Below are 23305 nucleotides of genomic sequence, written 5' to 3'. Positions count from 1 at the left end.
AAAAATTGAACAATGCTTACTTCCACAGACCTTGCATTTGAATCAAGAGGCAATGAGTATATATATGTAAATATATGCAGCTCAATTAGAATATGAATAATTAGAAGAAGAAGGGACCGTAGAGGTCATCTAGGTTTTCTGTTTTATAAGTTCACATCTGATTTGCCCAAGATTAACACCAAAAACCAGGTTTATGAAAAATGTCATTAATTCAAAGGTAAACTATAAAAGTTTTTGTTTAAGAAAAGTCAGCTCTGCAAAAGCTAGATCTTAACTACTAGTTTAATCTTCTTCCTACTTACTATACCATGTCACCACAGTTCCTCCTTTGTGTTCTAGAAATAATAGAATTGTCATTAAGAGTTCATAGATGAAAAACAATTTTTCTTTTCATTCCGAAAGATTTTATTTTCCTCCCCACTTAGTATTTAGCAGGAAAATATAAATAAAATTTCATATCATTGATAAATAACTTTTAAGGTTTTATTTTTGTCTTTTACAGAGAATTGATATGGTTCCAGAATTGCTTAGCTCTAATTTATGCTCTTTAAGATCGAATGTGGACAGGTATCTATGCATACTTTTTCATAAGACTTAATATTTACATTTAATGTTTATCACTATTTAAATTTTATGCATCCTTTTCCTTAGACTTGCCTTTTCATGTATTTGGGAAATGAATCACAATGCTGAAATTTTAAAAACCAGATTTACAAAAAGTGCCATTAATTCAAAGGTAAAGTATAAAGTGTTTCTTTGTTTAAAAAATAAAATTGATGCTTTGAAAAAAGAATGCCCAAGTTCACTTGAGTTAGAAAACTAGAGAATTTACATTGCCAGCTTCCCTAGTCTTTCTTTTAGAAAATACTCCAAACTACAGCAGCTAGTAGATAGAGTGCCAGGCCTAGATTCAGGAGGACATGGGTTCAAATCTGGACTCAGACACTTGCTAGCTGTGGTAACCCTGAGCAAGTCAACCCCAATTGCCTAGTACATCATAGTAAGGATTTAAAAAAGAAAGAAAATACTCCAAATCTAGAGCTTTGAACTATCTACTTTGTAGTGGTGTTCCTGTTAGGGAAAAGCAAGTCTGACAATAGTCATAACATGTTACTTTACCTATTGAAAATTATACTGAAAGCCATAAAACTTAATGTTTTACAGAGGTTTAGGATAGAGAATTTCTACGGTTTTTATATTTTTAAAACTTTTAACCCAAATGAATTTCTAATTGATGATAACAGTGAAATGAATTGTGTGACAAAAATCAGCAAATGTGAGAATAAACTATTATAAAGGAGGCTTTCTATGGGTCTTCTCAACTTTGTAACTTCTGTGAATCTTCTAGAATATAATGAATTCTTCTTTCATTTCTGTATTCATAGATACTTTAAAACACTAGTATGTTCATGGTAGCTCCTTTGTTAGTAGGGCTCCACTATGAAGCAGGAACATTTAGGTACGTTTACATGTCTGTATGAGGCACATGTTAAGGGTTTTCTGTAACCTTTTGGTACAAGTTCAAGTCCCATCTTTACCTTGATCTTTCTTCAAAGGATCATAGAATCAAAATAATTAAGAGTGAAAGACTATATTAATTATCTAATTGCTATCATGCCAGTTTGTGGATGGATTTTTTTTTAGCATCTAGTATTTTCTACAGTGGTACTTGAAAATAGGAAATTTAGAAATAAATTGTGTACAATAGAATTCTTACTAAACACTGAGGTAATTATAGGCACTCTCTTTGAGAGGTGAAAAGTATTTCTCTGTCAGAGGCTGCATGGCTCTACTTCTGTTTTCTTCTACTGCTGATGCTGTTCAAACACCAAGGGAACTGCTGGTCTTTGTTGGTTATCCCAAAGATATTAACTCTGCCTTATGGGATCTAGTCTTTTTGCAATTTTAGGTTTGGGGATAAGATTGCCTTTGGCCCTCGAAAGTCCCACCATTTACTTCACTATATACTTGGAAAAACAATGAACCAATTATGTTTGACTATTTGAAGACAAAGTTTATTGTGCTTAGATTAATCTGGTTTTTAGATTTTGATTTGACATCTAAAGCCAAAGCAAACTTTGTCAATCCTTGAGCTAGGCAAGCCTTTTCTTTTCACAGATGAAAAAACAAACCCAGAAACATTCAGTAAGATGTTGTATAGGCTTCTACATGTTTCTAATTATTTGCATACTGAAAGTTATATGTTAAAATAATCTTACCATGTGGTTGCTGGAATAGTCCGTACTATCTAGGCTAGTTTCCAAACTTTCACATTTATTTCACCTCAGTGGTTCTTAGACTTCAGTTAAACACTGAAATAACCAGTGGAAGAAGTGGAGGAAGGAAACCGAAGTAAAGTAATTTCTTTATAGTTCAGTATTAACATTGACTTTAGGTAGATAATAAGGTTCTGCTCTGAAAAATGCTAGTTTAATAAACCAGAAATAGCAGAATTGAAAGTTGGAATCGTTACTCAAAATTTCCTTTCCATTATTGATTTTAAGCAGTTTGACTTTATGGATTTTAGATTTTTACCTGAGGTAGGAAGGTACAACTTTCGTGTTCATAATTGTCATGTTAGTTTACAACTTCTTTCTCCAGGCCTCACTTACATATGCAGAAGCTCAAATGAGAATTGATTCAGCAACCATGAATGATGATATTACTACTAGTCTCCGTGGACTAAATAAACTAGCAAAAATTCTGAAGAGGCGGAGAATTGATGCAGGGTATATTTTCCTTATTATATAAATCTAAGTTGGATATCATCATTAAAATTGCTTGTTAATGTCTTTTTTGAAAGCCCACGTTTATCATGTATAATAGAGAAACATTAGTGACTTGGGTAGAAAATATTTAAAGTATGCATCAAGTACTATAGTTAAGTTTATTTGCATGCTACATGTACAAGATATCTATGTCAAATATGCATGATATATATTAAAATAACAAGTGCTATAGAGTAAGTATGGTACATTGGACAGAACTGGACTCAGAACCAGGAAAGGCTTGGGTTCTAGTCTCATCTCTGATACATACTATCTCACTTAACCTGCTCTCACCACTCTAAGCACCTAAGATTAAGAGCTGCATAGAATGTGCTGATGTATACTGGTTAAAGGGCTTTTCTTCCCAGCAATTTCTTATACCATTGAAATTATCAGTCTAGTCTCTCTCGCGAAGATGGGGATAGCTAGGTGGTGCAATGGATACCAGGCCTTGAGTCAGGAAGACACTGATCTTCCTGAATTCAAATCTGTCCTCAGACACTTTCTAGCTGTGTAAGCCTGGGCAAGTCATATAACCCTGTTTTGCCTGTTTCCTCTTCTGTTAAATGAGCTGGAAAAGGAAATGGAAAATCATTCCAGTATCTTTTGCTAAGAAAATCCAAATGGAGTCATGAAGAATTAGACATGACTGAAAAATGACTGACTCAGCTTTATCTTATAATAAGTTGCTTGATAAGAGGTATAGTTCTTATCCAGTAGCATCATCCCATTTAATTAGGAACAAACTGATTCATCAAACCACCTAATAAAACCTCTCTGATTACTGATTTTGGAAGAAGTTCTGTCTAATACTTTAAACTCTTTTTTCTAATTTAATAGATATTTGTTAAAAAGAGAAAGAAGGGGACAGCTAGGTGGCTTACTGGATTGAGAGCCAAGCAAGCCTAGAGACAGGAGGTCCTGGGTTCAAATTTGGATTCAAATACTTCTTACCTATATGACCCTGGGCAAGTCACTTAACCCCCATTTCCTAGCCCTTACTGCTTAGTATTGATTCTGAGACAAAAGGTAAGGGATTTTAAAAAATTAATAAAAAGAGAAAGGAGATGGAGGTAAAAAAATTATAAAAATACTCCAGGACTTTGGATGAATTCTTCTATATTCCCATTTTGAAAGTCAGTTTCTAGATTACTGACATTTTTTCACTATGACTGATCCCACCAATTATAGTGCTTAAAACAGTTTCTTCTATGTTATAAAGGACCAATGAAAGCTTAAACTTCCCAGAAGAGTGGCTACATCCCCAAATAGGAAATTATTAATTCTAGTTGGTAAAAAATATAGAGGTGCTACTATATTTAAGACCTTCAGCAAAGTTCTGTTGAACACATTCTTTAATTTTTATCTAGGGATTATTTTCATATTTCTGACTATAATAGAGATATTTGACTGTTTTTTTTAAAGGGCTTTGATACTTTCTTCTCCAGAAGTTCGATTTCATGTGGATAGTGAAACTCATGACCCTATAGATCTCCAGACAAAGGAACTCAGGTATGTTATTTTTTAATAAAAAATGAGTAAGATTTTTGAATTTCAACATGAACATTTAGAATATAAACGCATAAGTAGGTGTGCATGAATAACATTTATTTTCCTTTGGCTACTAAAAGTTAACTTAAATACTTAAGTATAGGGGCACCTAAGTGACTCAAAGGATTGAGAGCCAGACCTGAAGATGGGAGGTCTGGGGTTCAAATCAAATATTCAATTCCTAGCTATGTGACTTTAGGCAAGTTACTTAATCCCAATTGCTTGGTCTTCTTTACCACTCTTCTGCCTTGGATCTGATACTTAGTATTGATTCTAAGATGGCAAGCATTTTTTAAAAAAATACTTCCTTTGTGATCTCCTCAGTGTGAGCATTCCCTCTAATGGTACAGATCCCAAAGACATCTTCCCATTTCGAAAGTCTTTATACATGTCTTGTAACAAACCTAAAGATCGCAGTCCAGTGAGCTAGAGGCCTTTTCTCTAAGTCTTAATACTGGATATAAGGACAGTACTAGTTGTCTTGTCTGTTATCTTTTATTTTTCTTGACCCATCTCCTTTCCTCATTATTTCAGGGGCATCTTTTTTACTTTTTAACATATTTTCATCAGGAATATGCTAAAATCTGTTTGCACTTGAAACTTTCCATTGTCCTCCACAAAAGTCATACTCATGATATGGAGCCAATAGCCAATGCTTCTTTTAAATCTGCCAGTGTGACTTCCCTTCTTTTTTCTGATGTAAGGATTTTGGGTGTGAAATATTATATATAATGTCTGACTTAGTTGTTTTATCGGTTGATTTTGCAGAACCACCTTTTAGCTCTTGTTTTTTTCTTTGTTATGAGGGGTGCTTTGCTTAAGGGAGAGAGAACAGGATACTTGGAATAATAGTGATATATTTTTTAAAATCACCAAAATATCTATTGTTTATTAATTATTAAACATTTATAAATTTATGCCAGTGGAGTGCAAGCTCTGGCCAGTGCTATCAAGATAAGAAAATTTCTCAAGGACCTTGTAATAGATAAGTCTAAAGACCAACATAGCTATTATAGTGAGTTAATATATTAGTCTGTTAATCATTAACTGGTAAATTATTTGGCCAGAGCAATTAAGTTTCAGGGGAAAAAATGGTAATATTTTGATTAATTTTCTTAAAATCAAGTACCGCTGTGCTTATACTAACTTTTACTAGATTGTTTTAATAAAATGTTATTGTTTTTCAAATTCTGAAGGCCATTAGACCACTATCTATAGATGAGGCAGTTTGTGGCCTAAAAAGATTTAATGAGTTTCACCAGGATCAAGTAGCTAGTGTCTAAGGCAGAACTTGATTTTAAGTCTTATTCATTCCTATGGCTTCAATGTCATCTGCAGATGACTTTCAAACAAATAATTCTTACCTTCTAAACTCTAGTACTGTGCCACTGAGAACTTTGAGATTACCTCTTCCTGGGTATTGTACTCACCAGCCCCTCAGGATATATGCCCAGTAATGGGAGTGGTCCAATTTGGCAAAAAATTAAAAAAAAAACAAAAACAAAAAGCAGTTGGATAGTTTGAATGGAACACTGAGATTCTTAGCACACATTGAATGGATTCTCTTGAGGGGATTTATGGGAAGACATGTCCTTCATTGGATATTAGAATTCACTCTAGTTAGCATCTCCCCTTTTTTCAGTCAAATTCCTAGGTTAAAACAGAAACCAAGGGAGATATTGAGTTATGAAAAATCAGATAGGTATATGGTAGGTATATTGGGAGGCGTAGTGTGAAGAATTAAAAAGGAATATGGTTTTGTGCAGGGTTTATATGACCAGAGACTTTGATCTGGAATAGACCATCAAATTCAGTCCCCTCCTTTTACAGATGAGTAAACTAAGACCTCTTAACTGAAAGACATTTTCCTGAGAGAGGTGGTATTATCATGAGTGTTCAAATCATCAGTGAAATTAGGAATGGTGAAGACTAAAGAAAAGCTTTAACTAGTCAGATTGCACTTTGCTGTCAGATCCTACAAGGTTCCAAAATCATGATGATGTGAGTAGGAGATAATATAGAAGGGCTTGCATTTTAAAAATATGTATATACAAGTATACATTTAATTAGTGGAATAGTAGGTTTCACTCTCAAAAGGTCATTGGAGAATGAGGAAGAACTTCATGCCCAGAGAGGAGGTCACACAAATACGGAAATGGCAAACCCAGAATTAAAACTTCTCTTTAACTTGAAATTTAGCACTTGATACTGGATACATTGATCCTTCCCTTTAAATTGCTAGTAAAAATAATAATGTGGTTTGTTTCCCCTTTATAATGTTTTAAAATCTTGAGGGTTTTTTTTTACTTTTAAGAATTATTGTTTGTTACATTAAAATTTCCAAGTATCTTGCTCCCTTCCTCCCCTCTCTGCAATGTAAAAAGACATTGTTTGACCAAAAAAAAGTATATATAAACTATGTTTTTTGTGTTTTTTGTTTATCAGTTTTCTTGAGATATGGACATTCACAAGTTATTTTTTAAACATTAGTTCTGTAGCTGTTAGTAATGTTCTCTTGAATCTACTTCTTTAACTTTTTGCAATTTCATGTGGGTCTCTCCATTTTTTAAAACAATCAACCCGTTAATCTTTTTTTTAACCCTTCCATCTCTCTCATATAATAAGTATTGGTTCCAAAGCAGAAGTGGTAAAATCTAGGTCAGTTTTGAACCCAGGTCCTCTGACCCCATTTTTTTTGAACCCACTTTTTTTTTTTTTTGAACCCACTCTAGGCCTGGCTCTCTATTCATCGAGCCACCTACCTTTCCCTCTGCTCATCATTTCTTATGGCATAGTAGCATTCTATCACAATAGTGCCACAACTGGTCAACCATTCCATAATCATTGGCATCTCCTCAGTTTCCAGTTTTTTGCCACCACAAAGAGAGCTAGCTGCTATAAATATTTTAGAACATGTAGGATCTTTTTTTATTATTATTACCTTGGGAAGTATGCTCCATAGTGGTATTGCCGCATCTAAGGGTATACAGAATTTTGTCACTCTTTCGGCATAATTCTAAATTGCTCTCCAGAATGCTTTGACCAGTTCATAGTTCCACTGACAGTATATTAGTGTTCCCATTTTTCCACACCCTGATATTCTTTTCCATTGACAGAGAAACAAATTCCATGGTGGAGGAATTTATGTTGCTTGCCAATGTTTCTGTTGCAAAGAAAATCCATGAAGAATTTTCTGAAAATGCCTTGCTCAGAAAACATCCTGCTCCTCCTCCGTCAAATTATGAAGTCCTTGTGAAGGCAGCAAAATCCAAGGTACATTCCTTTGGCATCCAAATTCTTGGATTTGGCTATTTCCATCTGATACTTCTGATATAAGATAGTCTAATCAGTGAATCTGTACCCAGTTCATCTGCCTTGTAGTTTATCTATGACAAATTTTCTTTTGTTCTTTACTAATATCATTGTCTCTACCTATTTTTTTTATCATTTTCCCAGTTCTGTTTAGAAGCTACTTCAAGAAACTAAGGCCCAGTTATCAAGAAAGGTCTTCAAGTTCCAAATAGTTAAAAATCTCTAATTGTTCTCCTTATTTCCTAATGCAAGGGAGGTTGAAATCAAGCATATTAATAAGTGGTTCATTAGTCAGGTAGCTAGCTATGTTGACTTTGAGTGGAATATACTCCTTATATGATGGAGTATCCACAGTGTTGTAGAGCTTCCTTCAGTAGATATGTACCTGCTGCTTCTGCACAAGTTCGAAGAATCCATCTATTTTGAATCTTTAAACTTGAGTAGTAATAGTGCCTTTTAATGGTGTTTATGTCCAAGAACTCAAACTCCACCTTTGAAAAAAATACACATTTATTATACATACAGAATAAAACTATCTGATCACTGTTGGGGAAAGTTTAACTCAAAAACAAAAGTAAAAGAGTGCTGTTTATTAAAATGGGAATTACCTTTGATAACTGTTTTGCATGGCAGACATGATTTCTGTCACCAGAGTCAGGGAAAGGAGATGGATAAAACTAAAATTCTAAAGAGAGAGAATTTGCACACAACACACAACTTTAGCAGTAGAAGAGTAGGGGTAGGGAAGCTTAAGACTACTTTTTTTCTGCGGTTGCCTCTGATTATTCTTGCTCATCTAGTTAGTGGAGTGAGACAACCTGGTCCTCAAGGACACCAAACTCCCTTGAGATCACTCTAATGCCAGAATTTACTTTTAAGCCAGCATAAGAGATGATGGATATGCTCTGAGTTACTCTTCTGAGAGTTCCTTTCTCTGCTTTTGATTTTTCTTCTAAACTCAGAAATAGAAATTATTGGAACCTTGGTGGGTAATGACTGTTCTTGTGTTGTGATAGGTAAGAAGAAAGCTGGGCAGGGCCTGAAATGTTCTCTAGATTTTGCAAACAGATTTCAAGTGCACCCCCCCCCCCAAAAAAAAAAAAGGGGTTTTCTATGGTGAATTCAGCTCGCCTGACCCAGGCACCCTTTGTTCCAGCACAACTGAAATAGTCAGTGCAGATGACTGCTCAATCTTAGTCTGTAATCTGGGAAAGGACCCAGAAGACAGATAAGAGAGGTTCTATAGGACTACAAAATGGCAAATATCCTGGTTTTCAAAAGAGTGTATTAGATGGAAAGGAAGTACTAATTACTAAGAACTGATGTGGTATCATTAAGAACAGGGCTTGCTGGTAACTTTCTTTTTTTTTTAATGTTACTAAACTGGCAGTTAAAAAAGGGTACTCATTATACATAGTTTATCTAGATATTTAGGAAGGATCATCTAGGAAAGTCTGTCATGCTATTCTTTTTTTTACAAGATGGAGATATATTGATTAAATAGATTTTAGAACAATTCAAATAGCCAGACTCAGAGTAGTCATCAAGATCATCTCAGGGGTCATTTAGTGACATGCCCCAGCTATTTAACATTTTTATCAATAATTTGGATGAAGTCATAGGTGGTGTGCTTATCAAATTTATAAGTAATACAAAGTTAGGAGAGGGGTAGAACGCCTTGTATTATAATCAAGATCCCAAAGATCTCAAAAGCCTGATAATAAAAGTTGTGCATTTTACTGCACTTTAAATTCTATGAGTCAACATTATAACATCCTAAAAGTATATATAATCTTAGACTTATGGCCTTGAACTAAGCTGAATTCAGAAGGCTATATTATCCAGTACTATTTGGATTTATTTTATTCTGTTACACTGTCTGAAATCATACTAGTCAGGTACTTAACCTGAATTAAGATCCTAAAATACACACTGTTCTGGGAGACTTGGGAGCCTCACTCTTTCACAAACTACAAGGAAAATAACTTCAGCATTTTCAGAGAGAATGGATTTTTTTTTTAAACCTTCACTCTCAGTCTTAGAATCAGTACTTTGTATTAGTTCTAAGGCAGAAGAGTGGTAAGGGCTAGGCAATGCCGGCTAAATGACTTGCCCAGGGTTACACAGCTAGGGAAGTGTCTGAGGCTATATTTGAACCCAGGACCTCCTGTCTCTAGGCTTGGCTCTCTATCCACTAAGCCATCTAGCTGCTCCTGTTAATGTATACTTTCAATTGGGGCAGAGGCAGTTTCTAGATAATTTTGGAGTATAATTTTAAGGGTTAGAGTGGGGAAAGCCTGGTTGGGATGATGCTACAAGTGTGGTATTTGGCATTAGAGAAAGGACCTGAAAGGGACATAAGGAAGCAGAAGGGAGCTACTATAAAGAAAGAGGAAAGAGGTAGGATGTTATGAAACATTGACTTAGGGGAATTGGGTTCAAATCCCACCTCAGCTGCAGTCACCAGATTCTCAGAACTAGTTTACTCATTTATAAAATAAGAGTTAATATCCTTAGAATTATTGTAAAGGAAGTCCTTTATAAACTTGCTAAGATTTCTATAGAAGTAGGTGGTAGTTGTGTGAAAGAACGCTAGCTTAGCTACTTTCTGCCTCTGTTACCTTGTACAAGTCACTTAAACTCTTAGGGCCTCAGTTTCTTCATCAGTAAAATGGAAGGTATGAAAATGGTCAGTCCCTCTTCTAAATCCTGTATTCCTAAAAAAAAATCTGGTCTCATGAACTTGGATCCTATTTATCTAGCCCTCGAGAAACCTAGGAAATAATAATAATAATGTGATAAATGACAACAGTGTTTTAAAATTGGCAAAGCATATTTAACATTTATTATCCATCTGAATTTACTCTTGGTCATAAAGCATTTAAATTTACGTTGACTTTATCTAGTTTCAATATTCTACCATCATGTCAGGCTTTCTTCTTGTTTCCTTTCTTGGGAAAAGAAGATGAAAACAAGAAAGGAAGGGGAAAATTTGCTCCTTGTACTACTAATTTAATTCCTTTATCCAAGTTCTCAGAGTTTAGGCTAGTGTGAAAGTTTACCTACATTATTAGTTAAAAGGATAACTGTTTCTTAGTCTTTGAACTTAATCATTATTTATAGTAATGTGTCTGTAGTGAAACATGTTCAGAGTTCCAAACAGCTAATTTTAAAACAAACTTTTAAAATAGTCTTTGTTTAGAAATTGTGGGTGCTTTTGAATTTATTAATAACAGTATTATATAAGTGAAATGCTGGTTTAAAAATAAAAAATTGAACAATATTTTTCTCCTTTTCTTTTCTTACAGAATTTAGATTTTAAGACCGATTCAGCAAAGGCTTTGGCTGACTCATTAGACCAAGTAGAATCTCCTGATTTCCCATATCTAAGCACACTCTTCAGGATATTAGCTACTCGGTGTATGATGCAAGCAGTTTACTTCTGCTCTGGAATGGATAATGATTTTCATCACTATGGCTTAGCATCACCAATATACACACATTTTACTTCACCCATCCGAAGGTATGTTGAGGTCATAGAATTCAGAGAAGAAAATAAAAGTGATACATCAAGTTTTGTTAAAAATTTTTTAACCCACATAACAAAACTTGTATGTTCTTTTAGTTGTTTTTTCCAGGTATTTCTACTTGCTGTATCAAAAATATTTTTAAAACTATGCTTCAAACCTTGAGAGTGATTATGTGCATTTTACAAACTGACACTTGAGACAATGTTGATGTGTGAAAATATTTTTCTTTTACCTATTTCTAAAGATATGCAGATATAATTGTCCATCGGCTTTTGGCAGTAGCTATAGGAGCAGATTCCACTTATCCAGATCTGACAAACAAACACAAACTAGCAGATTTATGCAAAAATCTCAATTTCAGACACAAAATGGCACAATATGCACAACGGGCATCTGTTGCATTTCATACACAGGTTGGTTTTTAATTTTATATAGTGATTGAAAGTGACATTTTATTCCTCAGAGATAAAAATTTGGAGTCATTCAGGGTCATTAAAACGATATCAAAAGGAAAGAAAAAATTAAGGTTTGTGAGGATGTTTCATAATTGACATAAAGACTATGTAGGTATGTCTTTTCTCTGAGCTACTTATTACCATTCTAAAAATCAGTAACTATTTGAAAAGTTACTTTGCCAGTGATGGTAATCCTTTTCCCCTTTATCTATTGATTATGTTAGGGAAATAAGACATTTGGAGGCCTATTTGGATTCAGGCAGATGAGTTAAAACTTGATTCAGACACTTCTTAGAGCCTAGGCAAGTCAGTTCTTTGAGCCTTATTTTCCTCATCTTAAAAATGAAATGGTTGTCATGACTTCTACGGTCACCTCTATTTTAAATTTATGATCCTATGATCTTCCCATTGGTAAAACTGTTATAGAAAAACAGTCACAAATTATTGACAGTTGCCATTTGTATTTGAATAATGTTTATCAAAATGCAAAAATTTAACTAATGTGATTTCAATTACCTGTTTTTAAACGTTTTTATCTTCATAACATTTCTGAAACAAATTTTCCTATTTCTTATAGTTGTTCTTCAAAAATAAAGGAATAGTGAATGAAGAAGCCTATATTTTGTTTGTACGGAAGAATGCTATTGTGGTGTTAATTCCAAAATATGGTTTAGAAGGAACAGTATTTTTTGAGGAGAAGGATAAACCAAAGCCAAGACTTACTTATGATGAGGAGGTATTTTATTTCTCTCTCTCTCTCTTTCTCTCTCTCTCTCTCTCTCTCTCACACACACACACTTTTCTTTCCTTTTCCTTGCATTGCACCTTATAGAGAGTAATAACACAGAATTAAACTTTAATTTCTAAGCATCTAGTCTGGGTTTTGAGGGACTGAAATAGTTTGGCCTCTTTGTCAGATTTAGTAAGTATTGATTAAGCACTTAATTTCTTTTGACAATATATTAGTTACTGTGGCCTACTCTATTCCATTTGGATCAACTAAATTACCTACCTTTACTTCACTGCCTTTTATTTGGTTCCTGACCTGTTATTTCATTGGTGTTGGCCATTTTCTGTGGATCAACTGGTACAGATCAGGAGCTGTTCTAAAGCTTACAGTTTTAGAGAGTTGGCCATAATTATGAGAGGTGATAACTTCTTTCTTCATGGTCTCACAATAAACAGATGTCAGAGGAAGGTCTTAAATCTAGAACTTCTTGAATCCAAAGGCAGGTACTCTTTTTACTGTGCCATCCTGTATTATTATCTACATACATATTTTAAGAAAAAATAATGCTTAGATTATTTTACCTGAAGTTAATGATTTCATGGGAATGGAAGGATTGATTATTTTCCATTTCTATGTAGCTGTCTCAACCAATTTGGTTCTTATGTATCTATTTTCTCTCTTCCTCTTGTCTATTCTTCCAGGACCCTGTTAGGACCTCAGAGTAAACCTTTTTTTATTATTTAAAATTTTTTTTTTAATTTTTATAGAACTGAGTTTATTTAGCACCCACAGAATACATGTATTTATAGAGGGGCAGGGGAAGACATGCAGCTGGAGATTCCCTTACAAGCATCGAGCTAAGATTGTCACAGGTTTTTCAGGATATGAATGGTGCCCAGCTAATATTTCCTCAAATAAATGGTTGCTCTTTCTTGGCTGCCATTTTCCTTCTTAAATCAGCCTCGGAATAAATGACCAGTTTAAGGGGAAAGTCTTCTACTTTCACAAAGTCTTCTTAATAAGACTTTTGACTTAAAACACTCAGATCTTGCCTCATAGTCATTGGATCCAGTATCAGGACTTCCAGCCATAGAGCATGGAGTAAACCTTTAATGCTCACCACAGTTTATTTCTAATCCTGTGGGAAAACTTGATCAGTGAATTACAGCTGAGTTAGCCACACAGTCCTTTTTTTGCTGGGCCAAAGTTGCTTAATTAAGCCCAAATTTAAGGGCAGGAAATAGTAATGAACATAACATTTCAGTCACTTTAATTCTTTCATTTTAGGGATATAGAGGAGTTCCAGTTAACTTTTCTGATAATTGTCAAGTAACTTTTTTAGCAAATAGGGTTGAGAAGCTCATTAAGAATTATTCAGAAGCAGTTCTCCTCTCCCTGGGTAATAATCTTCATTTAAGGTATGGGTAAGGTAAAAAGAGAATAGGGAAAGGGGGGGAATCGTGAAAGTAAATTATCTTTTTTTTTACAATATTATGACTACTAGATCAACTTACTAAGTTGTCTAGATCACATAGTTATGATTATGAAATATTTTAATTAAAGAGAAGATAGAATTGAAATGAAATATTTTAATTGAACCTAGATATAAACAATAAGAATAGTTTCAAATGTCTGAAAGCAATGAATAGTTTAATAATTGTCTTTTAAAAATTTAGATGCCATCATTAAAAGTAGAAGATACAGAATTTCATATTTTTGATAAAGTTAGAGTGAAAATCACCTTAGACTCATCCAATCTTCAGCATCAGAAAATTCGTATGTCCCTACTAGAACCACAGGTAAGACTGAATTTAAAAATACTCATTTTGTGATAGAATAATATGTATGTACTGTAGCCTGTACTACTTATGTACTACTTTTGTGGATAATATGACTTGATTATTTGTGGTCAGAAGTTATTATGAAGTTTCCCCCCACAAACCCCCTTATTTTGATGGTTAGGAGTTTCAGAATGGAAATGACTCCAGCCATCATTAGTTTTATCTCTTAGTTTTGAATCATTTGTTTTTAGAAGTTCCTGCCAGGTCTGTAATGTTTTGCCATTTTTATCAAAAATGATTTTAAAATTTGACATTATAAGCATGCTTCACACAAACTAAACTTAAATATAGTTTTACCTTACTTTAGCTGGGTTCCTGAAAAGTGTCTACTTTATATACTTGTTTGTCAAACTTATTTTCTTATTAACTTCCATTATCATCCCAGTAAATTCTTCCCATTAGAAGTATTAGAATCCCTATCATGCAATAAAAAAAATTTTGTCCTAACTTAAAAAAAGTGCTTTGGCAGTTCACCAGATTTTTAAATAAAGTGCAGTGTTATTATATACATTTTCAACAAGTTATGAAGATTCGGGTTTTTTATTTAAGGTCTTCTTTGCTACATATTTACCTTTTGTATCTGGATAATGCTTCTTTAGTTTCTGTATTAAGGTGTACTATTAGTTTTTGTTGAAATGGGAGGAAAGAACGATTTTAACATATTATGTGTTAGAGGAAAAAAAGCAGGTGGGAAGAAGAATAAAGAATAAAGGGGGGAAGTAAAAGGATTAAGTTCACTTAATGACAGTGTCTTCTGTCTTCCCTTACACCTCTTCTTGGACCACCCTTTTTTAGAAACTTAGAATAAATACTAGAAGTCAGGAAGTACATAATTGCAATAGAGAGCAAATCTTATCACTGAAACTTGTTTTTGTTGGCAGTTAATATTTTTAGTGATTAAAATATCCACTCTCTTATACTTTTATAATTCTTTTTTCTTAATATCCTAATTTTTTCTTCTCTTGTATCCTCTTAGATACCAGGAATAAGTGTTCCTACTGATTCTACAAGCTTGAACAATGACGAACCAGAAAAAAAGAGGAGCAAGCTAGAAAATTAGCTGTATCTAACAACAAAGAGACTGTTACAAAATTGATTTCCTTTTGTAATATTGAAGAAGAACACTGGCAAGTTTCATGTTTAAAAGTATCGAGTGCAAATTTAATTTGTTGCTTTTAAAGTGCATTTTAATCATTTAAAAAATTTGCATTTTTATTAAACAATTGCCTTCAAGTCTCTCTCATCATCTTTGAGAAAAGTACTTCTCTTTTCATTTTCTAGATTCAACACAACTATTATTTATGCAGAAAAATTAAATTGAATGCCCATCACTTACATACTGACAGGGCAGCAGCTTCAGCGAGCAGATAAAGATCATTTAAATGAATTTACTTCAGAAGTGCCAATTACTTTACTGGTTTATATTAGAGCATTCATCCCTTTGTTGAAACGCTGATTCATTTGGCATAAATAATTCTTGATTTTTTAAATGAGTGGAGAGATGAGGACCATCCTGAATTTAGAGGATAAAAAAACAGGATGTCATCTAAATGCCCAAATCCACAAAAATGCTCGAGTATAATGGTAATTTATTGTCCTCTAACCTTTAGGTGTACATTGCCCTCTGGCATTTTGGAGCTCATTGCTTCAGTGCCCCTTCTCAGAAAATGACAAATCCCCATTCTACTTCATCTGATATAGACCAAAATAAATCTTTAATTGGTAGTATATCAGAAAATGTGGAAAGTCCCTTCCAAACTTTATTTTCTCATTCTTTGACTTGTGTTAAAGATAGCATACTAAAATATTTCTAAGTAAAATCAAGCTTAAGGAAAAGGGATATGAATAGCAGCATTGCATATTGGAAAGAGCAGTGGATTAGCATTTAGGAACCTGAATTCTATTTCCAACTTTATTACTAAATTTTTTTTATTATTACTAAATTTTTAAAATTATATTACTGATATTACTAAAGCATGATCCTAGACATTCACATTGCACCAGACCATTTGCGGGCCTCAGTTTTCATGTTTGAAGGTAAAGACTTTTAAGTTTTGAAATATATTTTTTAGCTCTAGTGCCTTCTCTCCTTCTGTAGGGAAATGATTAATAGTGGAGGTAGGAAACTGTTCTTTGATTTTTATAAAGATCCTGCAACTTAATAGATTCTAGGAGACAACTTTATTGATTCCTTGGTATGGGATAACAACAAATTTTCTGGGAACTTCCAGCTGACAGTTATAGCCACCTCTAGGTTTGGGGAATTGGAATAAAGATATTCTGGACTTAAATTTTTCTTCAATTAACAGCAACTTTGCCCTTTTTCTATAAGATTTTTATCCCATTACTAACTGTTGAAAATCTTTTCTCAGGTGCCCTAAGGGAAGCAGAGGAGTAGATGGCTCCACAATGACAGTAAAATATAGCTCAGGTGGCCTTAGGATGGAGGAAGGAAAAGGAGAGCTTCTGGTCCCTACCTGCCACATTGCAAATCAGGCATCATTAAACATAGGAATTCATTTTATTTGAAAGCACTACTAAATTCTATTCCCTTTGGATGAGCTCTAATTGCAACTTTCTCTTCTGAGAATATTTAATATTTTCTCCAAAACCTTTTGGATATGAATTTTTTTTTAAAAACAAAGGAGTTTGAATGTCCTTGTAAATGGTCACATGTATAAAGGTTCATTGTATAGTAGAGAATGTATATAATGCTGTTCCAGTTCAGTAATCACTCAAGATCAATTGAGTATAACTTTTCTAAATTATCTCCTCCTTCATTTCTTATCTTTTGGTCAGGCTTGTCTAAATATGAAAGGGATACATTAGGATCTCTAGTTTTAATTTATTAGTTTTTTCTCTATTAGTTTTATTGTTTCCTTCTATAAATTAACTTTTCCTCTAATGATAATGGTGTTAGATATAACATTTGGTATACTAAGTATTGATATTCTTTATGGTGCTTTAAACATAATGTACTTTCCTTATTTCTCTTTTAATCAAGTCTTTTTACTCTTACTATGTCTGATAAAATGATGGCTTCCCCTGCTTTTTTGAGTTCACTTTGAACACAATAGATTTACTCTAGCTTATTTTCTCTTGAAAGTATTTGCATATTGTATTGTTAAATTCTGCTTTCTATTCCATTCTACTCCCCTTCATTTTACGGGTGATATCATCCCATTCACATTTACAGTCGCTAATTGTATATTTCCCCAATCTTATCATCTTATCCTTTTCCTTTTTTTATTGTTGCCTTCAGTTCTAAAGACAAAATAGGATATTGAGACAAGTATCCTCAACATTACTAGTCTGTTTTATGTAATCTGCTTCTATCCACTGTTGTGTTTTCATTCTACTCACCTAATTCCCTGTCATGAATCCTTGCCATTTAGTTTTTCCTCCCCCTCAACTTCTTCATGATCTCTTCTCCAAAAATGGAGTTTGTTATCCTTTTTGAGTAATTCCTCCCTGAATGTCACTTCTTAACCCCTTTAGTGTTTCCCTGTCCCTATCTATGGAATTAAGTGAATTACATCAGATTCTGTGTGCATATGACCATTAGCAGATCCCAGTGATGAGGTTCAAGTGCAGCCTAGTCTCATCTATTCCTTTAGAGTTTTGTAATTATTTGAAGTAATCCATTCTAGATTTTTCCCTCTTTATTCTCTAGTATGTTTTTTCATTTTAAGATCAAAATATAAGAAAACTGTTCTGAGCCTTGTTTTATTCTTCAGTCACCCTTGAAGACATTAAAGTATTGAGGTGATGTTTGTCCCCCCCTCCTATTATAAATACTTCATGACACCATTCTTTCCAGTTAAATTTGTTCAGCTCTGGTATCTGAATAAGAAATATTTAGAAGTCCTTTATTTCATTAAAGATCCATTTCCTCATCCATATATTTCTATGGTTTTAATAAGTAATTTTTGTAAGCCTTTATTTTTTGCCCTCCATAGTATTCTTAGTACTTCTCTCCTATAATAATGGTACTTGTTGACTGTGGCTCCTAGGTACCTGAACTCTTTCTGCCTACTTATTTTCTCTCTCCTTTCTACTCTTCACTTATTTTAATCTAGAAGTTATAGATTTGGGCTTTGACATTCCTTATAGTTTTCATTTGCAGATTTTTTTTTTCAGTGTGGGTATCTAATGAATTGTTCAATTTTTCATTTTGTACTCAGGGGCAGTTTTCATTCATGATGGACGTTTTTTGGTTAATTTTTTTTTCAATTATTAAGCTTTTTTTTTTCTCTTCCACTCCCCTCCCCCCAAATAAACCCTTGCAATAAATATGCATAGTCAAACAAAACACCTTGTGTTTATGGCCTTTTGGGAAACTGTCAACTCTAATACAGTAATGCTTAATCAAACATAAGAATATTGGTAAACCTTTCCTCCAGGGAAAAGTTTGGGGTCATTAAAAGAACTTTGTAGTTTCCTAAAAACAATTTAATCCACTCTTCTGTTCAATTCTGGGCTTTATAGTCAATTAACAAATTGTCTGTCTAAAATATATAGATAAGCTTTCCATCCAATTGTTTATCATTTCCTGTACCATTTACATTCTTCATCCACTCATCTTTTCTTTTTACGAATAGTTAAGGTGAACTCATAAATGACTGTTAAGTCATCAACAAAAGATAGGATCTGAAAGCATCACCATCTACAGATCTTTGAAGAACTCTTGTATTATTTTGTCATATGTGTGATACTTTGTTTAATAAAATATTAAGTGCCTATTATGTACCAGGCATTGTACTAGGTGCCTGGGGTACAAGTACCAGGAATGAAACAATACCTTCTTGCAAGAGGCTTATCTTCTAATGGGGGGCAAAAGTACAAGAAAAATGTATTCTCACTCTATATATAAACATATTTATAAATACAAAATTAAGAATTTAATTAAGGAGTTTCGTGAAAACCTGTTTAAACCTGTCTCATACTCTTATAGAGGATGTCCTCAGTTCATATGGAGCTAATTCTCAAACATTTGATGTAAGTAGGAAAATATGTCTGTCAGTTGGTGATTATTGATGTTCTCTTGGTTGCCTTTTAAAAAAGTTAAGTCAAAGGAGGTTTGTTTCTTTTAAAACTTATCTACTGTTTTGTGAACCAGTACATAATATTGTTTCAAAGACAGAAGAGTGGTAAGGGCAAGGCAAAATAGGGGTTAAGTGACTTGCCCAGGGTCACACAGCTAGGAAGTGTCTGAGGCCATATTTGAATTTAGGTCCTTTCATCTCTAGGCCCAACTCTCTGTCCACTGAGTGTAACCTTACCTTTGTGATCTTCTCTTCCTTCACACACTGTGAAAATCAGTCACTGAACATCCTCAGAATTTTTAAAAATATCATTTCTACTTCCTCTTTTAGCATTTATGGAATTGTGATGTTTGAGACCAAATATGGTGGTTCCACTTGTTATTAGTTTCAACTATGCTTAAACAGCCTTTCCAGCCATAGAATCTGCCCAGGTTTTTACTTCATTGGTACAACATTCGAAGACCCGGGTCACCTCCACTAATAAATGGAGTAGGATTTTGTGGAAAGTCAATGAACAATTAAGTTGTTTGTCTATAAAATGAAGGGACTGGCCTGTTGCCGATCTCTTAACATGCTTTTAAAGTACTAACAATGATTTTACTATATGATGTATTACAACATTACTGATATATTTCCATTCACTTTAATACTACTAACCATGTATTCAAAATCCCACTCTGTGCCATATACTTTAATTAGGAATACAAAGACAAAAAATTCTCAGGGATTTTTTACTGGAGGAAACAACTCATCAACAGAAAATAAATACAAAAATTTGGGTGGATTTGATTTTAAGTAGGGAAGAGAAAAGTACCAATAGTTGAGAAGATTGAAAAAGGCTTTATGTAAGAGGTGGTCATTTGAGACCAAGTCCAAGAAGTAAAGGTACGTATTCTAGGTAGGGGGAAGAGTATGGAAAATGGCATGCACCAAATGACAGCACCAAATTCAGGAGAAATATGAGAACTATATAAATTTGCTGAGTCACTTACATATACATACATACATAATTAAGCCGAGAGCAATCCCATGAAAAACCTTTAGGGCATACTGAAGGGGAAAGGATGATCCAGAAAAATATACTATGATGAATCCATTAATTTCATAAAAACCCAGGGAGGGGCCATGAGCACCAGAAACTAGATAATCAGGAAAATCCAATAGATTTAGCAAATAAGACTCATCAATAGTCTGAGAATAGTTGTAAAACTGCAGATGGTATACTAAATTTGGGAGAAAATATGTAGGATAGATAGCTTGATTAAATGGCATGGTCATATGAAAGTTTTTTGGGGGTTAGGATGGCCAGTAACTAGCCATATTTATAAGCAGACAAAACCAGTTCAGTGGCTGAAGAAAAATGGGAACCAGCTATGAAGGACCTTTACTAGAAGAAAAGAAAAAAATGGAGAATGATAAAGAGTTTGAGGAGAAAAGGTTTAGACATGCTATGGAGAATGGGATAGCTAATCAGGTAAGAACAAAAAGATTTCTTTTTGAGGATTAGATACATCAATTTGTAGCAGACCTAGTCAAAGGGAGTAATGCTGGTGTGAACTAATTAAGCAATGAGGGACAGCAACTAGCATTTGCAATGAAGATGATTGGTTTAGAATTAGTAGTAACTTACAGGGAAAGAAAAAATAGAAAGTTACGGTCAGAAAAATTTCGTATTTCAAAATCAGGTAGTGTACTTATGGATTTATTTCTTTGGAATAATGAAGGCATATAGAATTTCCATCCAGTTATCTTAATTTTTGCACATAAAGGGTAGCATAAAATGCCTCATTTTCAACCTAGCTGGGGATAGCTAGGTTTGATGATTTAAGATTGATTTACTGAATAAACTAAGCTTATTTTCAGTCAGAGTAATTTCACATTTGTTATAATAAAGTCTATTTATTGGTTACCCATTTAAAGAGCAATGCTAAATAGAAATGTGAAAAATAAGACTGACAATTTATTAATCCTTTGTATCAGACAAATCATTATGCCATATTTAACAAAAAAGTTAGTTATGATCAAGTCACTTGAGGTAATTATGAAGATTTAATGATAAAAATAAATGTCTACTTCTGTGATTTGGTGAAGTTTCAGGAGCTTTTCTGCCCTTCTTTTTCTTGTAAACATCAACTTGGGCACTTGATTTTCAGTGCCAACTTTCACATTGGGAAGGGAAAGAAAAAAGGGTTTGATAGGTAGCCAAGGCAGTTTTCTCTCAATCATAATCCCATTATTTGAGCCTTTGCACAGAATATCTGCAATTAGCAATTCAGTGATGGTCTATAGTTCTGCTACACACATTTCTAGGAAGGATGTGTCGTTTTCCTCCAATATCCTTGTGTTGTATGTTCTTGCTAATTAAAGAAAAAAGAGAACACACCTTGTTATCAGCATTTTGATGATAAAGCACTAAAGTATCTTTTGGGCATCAAACACACTGGGGCCTGAAGGTCAGGAAGACCTGAGTACAAATGATCTTGGGCAGATCACTGTCACTTAACTTGTCTCTCCCAGTTTCCTTATCTACAAAGTAATAGCACCCACCTCACATGGCTGTTGTGGGGGTAATATGAGTTTATATGAAGTACTTTGAAAACCTTAAAACACTATATAAATGCTAGTTATCTTGCGATTGGGTTAGGGGTAACTATTAGTAGGGATTAAAACTGATTTGAGAAACCAATAGTTCACACAAAAAATATCAGACGGAAGTAAAATAAAACTAATGGAAAAAAATTTCCTTAAAGATATATTCATTTTGGAGCTTGCAGTGGGAGTTAGAATCTTTTGGCTAGTAATTAAAATTGTGATATTTGTCATAAAAAATAAAATTAAACAGATAAGAAGAATGTGGGTTTTCATACTTATAAAGCTCTTTTCTCCCTAATACTATAAGTGCAAATACTTCTAGTGTCATTAAGAAACTAAAACTGAGAAAAGTGAAATTGGTGTGCTGAGGGTGAGAACCAGAAATTAGGATTCTGGCTCCAAGCAAGTCTTTGAGTAACAACAGATGACACTTAGAAAGTTGTCCTTACAATTGCAATTGCCTTATAGGAGTACTTTTACTAGCACATAGATTATCCCCATTTTTTATACCTGAAGAAAGACAGATATAATGTAGGATTAGCCATTTATTATAACTATTACAAAAGTAAATATAGATACTTCTAGATTTCCCCCTTTCTACAGAATACACAGAAGCAGATGCTTTATATTTAGGAATATGCTTGATGGTCTTTGAGTGGGATACTTCATACCATAAAGACAAAGAAAAACTGGAAAACTAGCTGTATTGTTTTGACATTTTGTCTTTGGAAAGACCTTCACTTTCATGCCAAGTTAAAGAACCAGGCCGAGTAGAAGGAACCCTATTTCTAAACTTTGTTATTACACATTTTTCCATGGTTCTGCAAACCCATGATCTTCAGGCAGTTTTTGCCTTTTAAAATAAAAGTTTTATTGTATTTTAAAATACCTTAGAAAAAAGAAAAAAGAAACTTTTACTGAAATTAAGACTAAACCTGATGATGTTTGATGTTGATACCTAGCTTTAACATTATGGTCTTGTTGAGAATAAAGAATTTCATGATAAGCCAAAATATAAATACCATTCTGTACCACCACAAAGTTTTCCCCTCCAAGTCTTCCATACCTTTGCTTCAAGAATTTGAGATTTGTTCTGCATTTCACAGGACAGTGCATCACTTTCTCTACAATAGCTCTCTGTTCCGATTCCAATTGTATCAATTATACTGCTCCCACAAGTCTGTGTATTATAGCCACTATCCACCTGAAAAGAATGTTTAAAAGAGAAGTCCCCTAAGAAATCACAAACTCTAGACTTTATATTATCAGAGCAACATACGTTATCTTGAAGATCTTTAAAGACATTAATTTTTTTAATGTATCTTTAAGGAACTGTAAATATATGCTTAAATTTAAACTATAAGCTAATATCAATAAATAATACTCCATTACCAATACTGTATAATATGCAATAAAATGCTGAAACATATGGAATATATACATGATGAGATAAAGTGGCAAAACTAGGGGATTAAAAAACC

At 33.6% G+C, this 23305-nt stretch overlaps 2 protein-coding genes across 6 annotated transcripts in view; one reads left to right on the top strand and one right to left on the bottom strand.

The window, feature by feature from the left end:
- The window catches only part of DIS3 (DIS3 homolog, exosome endoribonuclease and 3'-5' exoribonuclease), a 33869-nt gene extending 18449 nt beyond the window's left edge, over nucleotides 1-15420 (top strand). For all 4 annotated transcript variants that reach the window (XM_056807848.1, XM_056807849.1, XM_016424981.2 and 1 more), the window contains exons 12-21: nucleotides 503-567; nucleotides 652-736; nucleotides 2602-2729; nucleotides 4194-4280; nucleotides 7436-7592; nucleotides 10940-11154; nucleotides 11406-11574; nucleotides 12194-12352; nucleotides 14023-14145; nucleotides 15164-15420. In XM_056807848.1, coding sequence (XP_056663826.1) covers nucleotides 503-567; nucleotides 652-736; nucleotides 2602-2729; nucleotides 4194-4280; nucleotides 7436-7592; nucleotides 10940-11154; nucleotides 11406-11574; nucleotides 12194-12352; nucleotides 14023-14145; nucleotides 15164-15247 — 1272 coding nt within the window. In that variant the 3' untranslated portion in view covers nucleotides 15248-15420. The remainder of the gene's footprint in view (nucleotides 1-502; nucleotides 568-651; nucleotides 737-2601; nucleotides 2730-4193; nucleotides 4281-7435; nucleotides 7593-10939; nucleotides 11155-11405; nucleotides 11575-12193; nucleotides 12353-14022; nucleotides 14146-15163) is intronic.
- Nucleotides 382-23305, bottom strand: part of BORA (BORA aurora kinase A activator) — a 51389-nt gene continuing 28465 nt past the window's right edge. The window contains exons 11-12 of one of the 2 annotated variants that reach the window (XM_007501437.3): nucleotides 22891-23028; nucleotides 382-8122 (exon numbers count right to left, since the gene is read on the bottom strand). In XM_007501437.3, the coding sequence (XP_007501499.1) occupies nucleotides 7964-8122; nucleotides 22891-23028 (297 nt within the window). In that variant the 3' untranslated portion in view covers nucleotides 382-7963. Of the gene's footprint in view, nucleotides 8123-20918; nucleotides 21590-22890; nucleotides 23029-23305 lie in introns of those variants that run through there. The other variant, XM_007501438.3, reaches the window with a different exon arrangement.

The sequence above is a fragment of the Monodelphis domestica genome, chromosome 8 (genome assembly GCF_027887165.1).
Source record: "Monodelphis domestica isolate mMonDom1 chromosome 8, mMonDom1.pri, whole genome shotgun sequence".
Classification (NCBI taxonomy): Eukaryota; Metazoa; Chordata; class Mammalia; order Didelphimorphia; family Didelphidae; genus Monodelphis; species Monodelphis domestica.
This window is presented reverse-complemented; position numbering and strand designations above follow the sequence as displayed.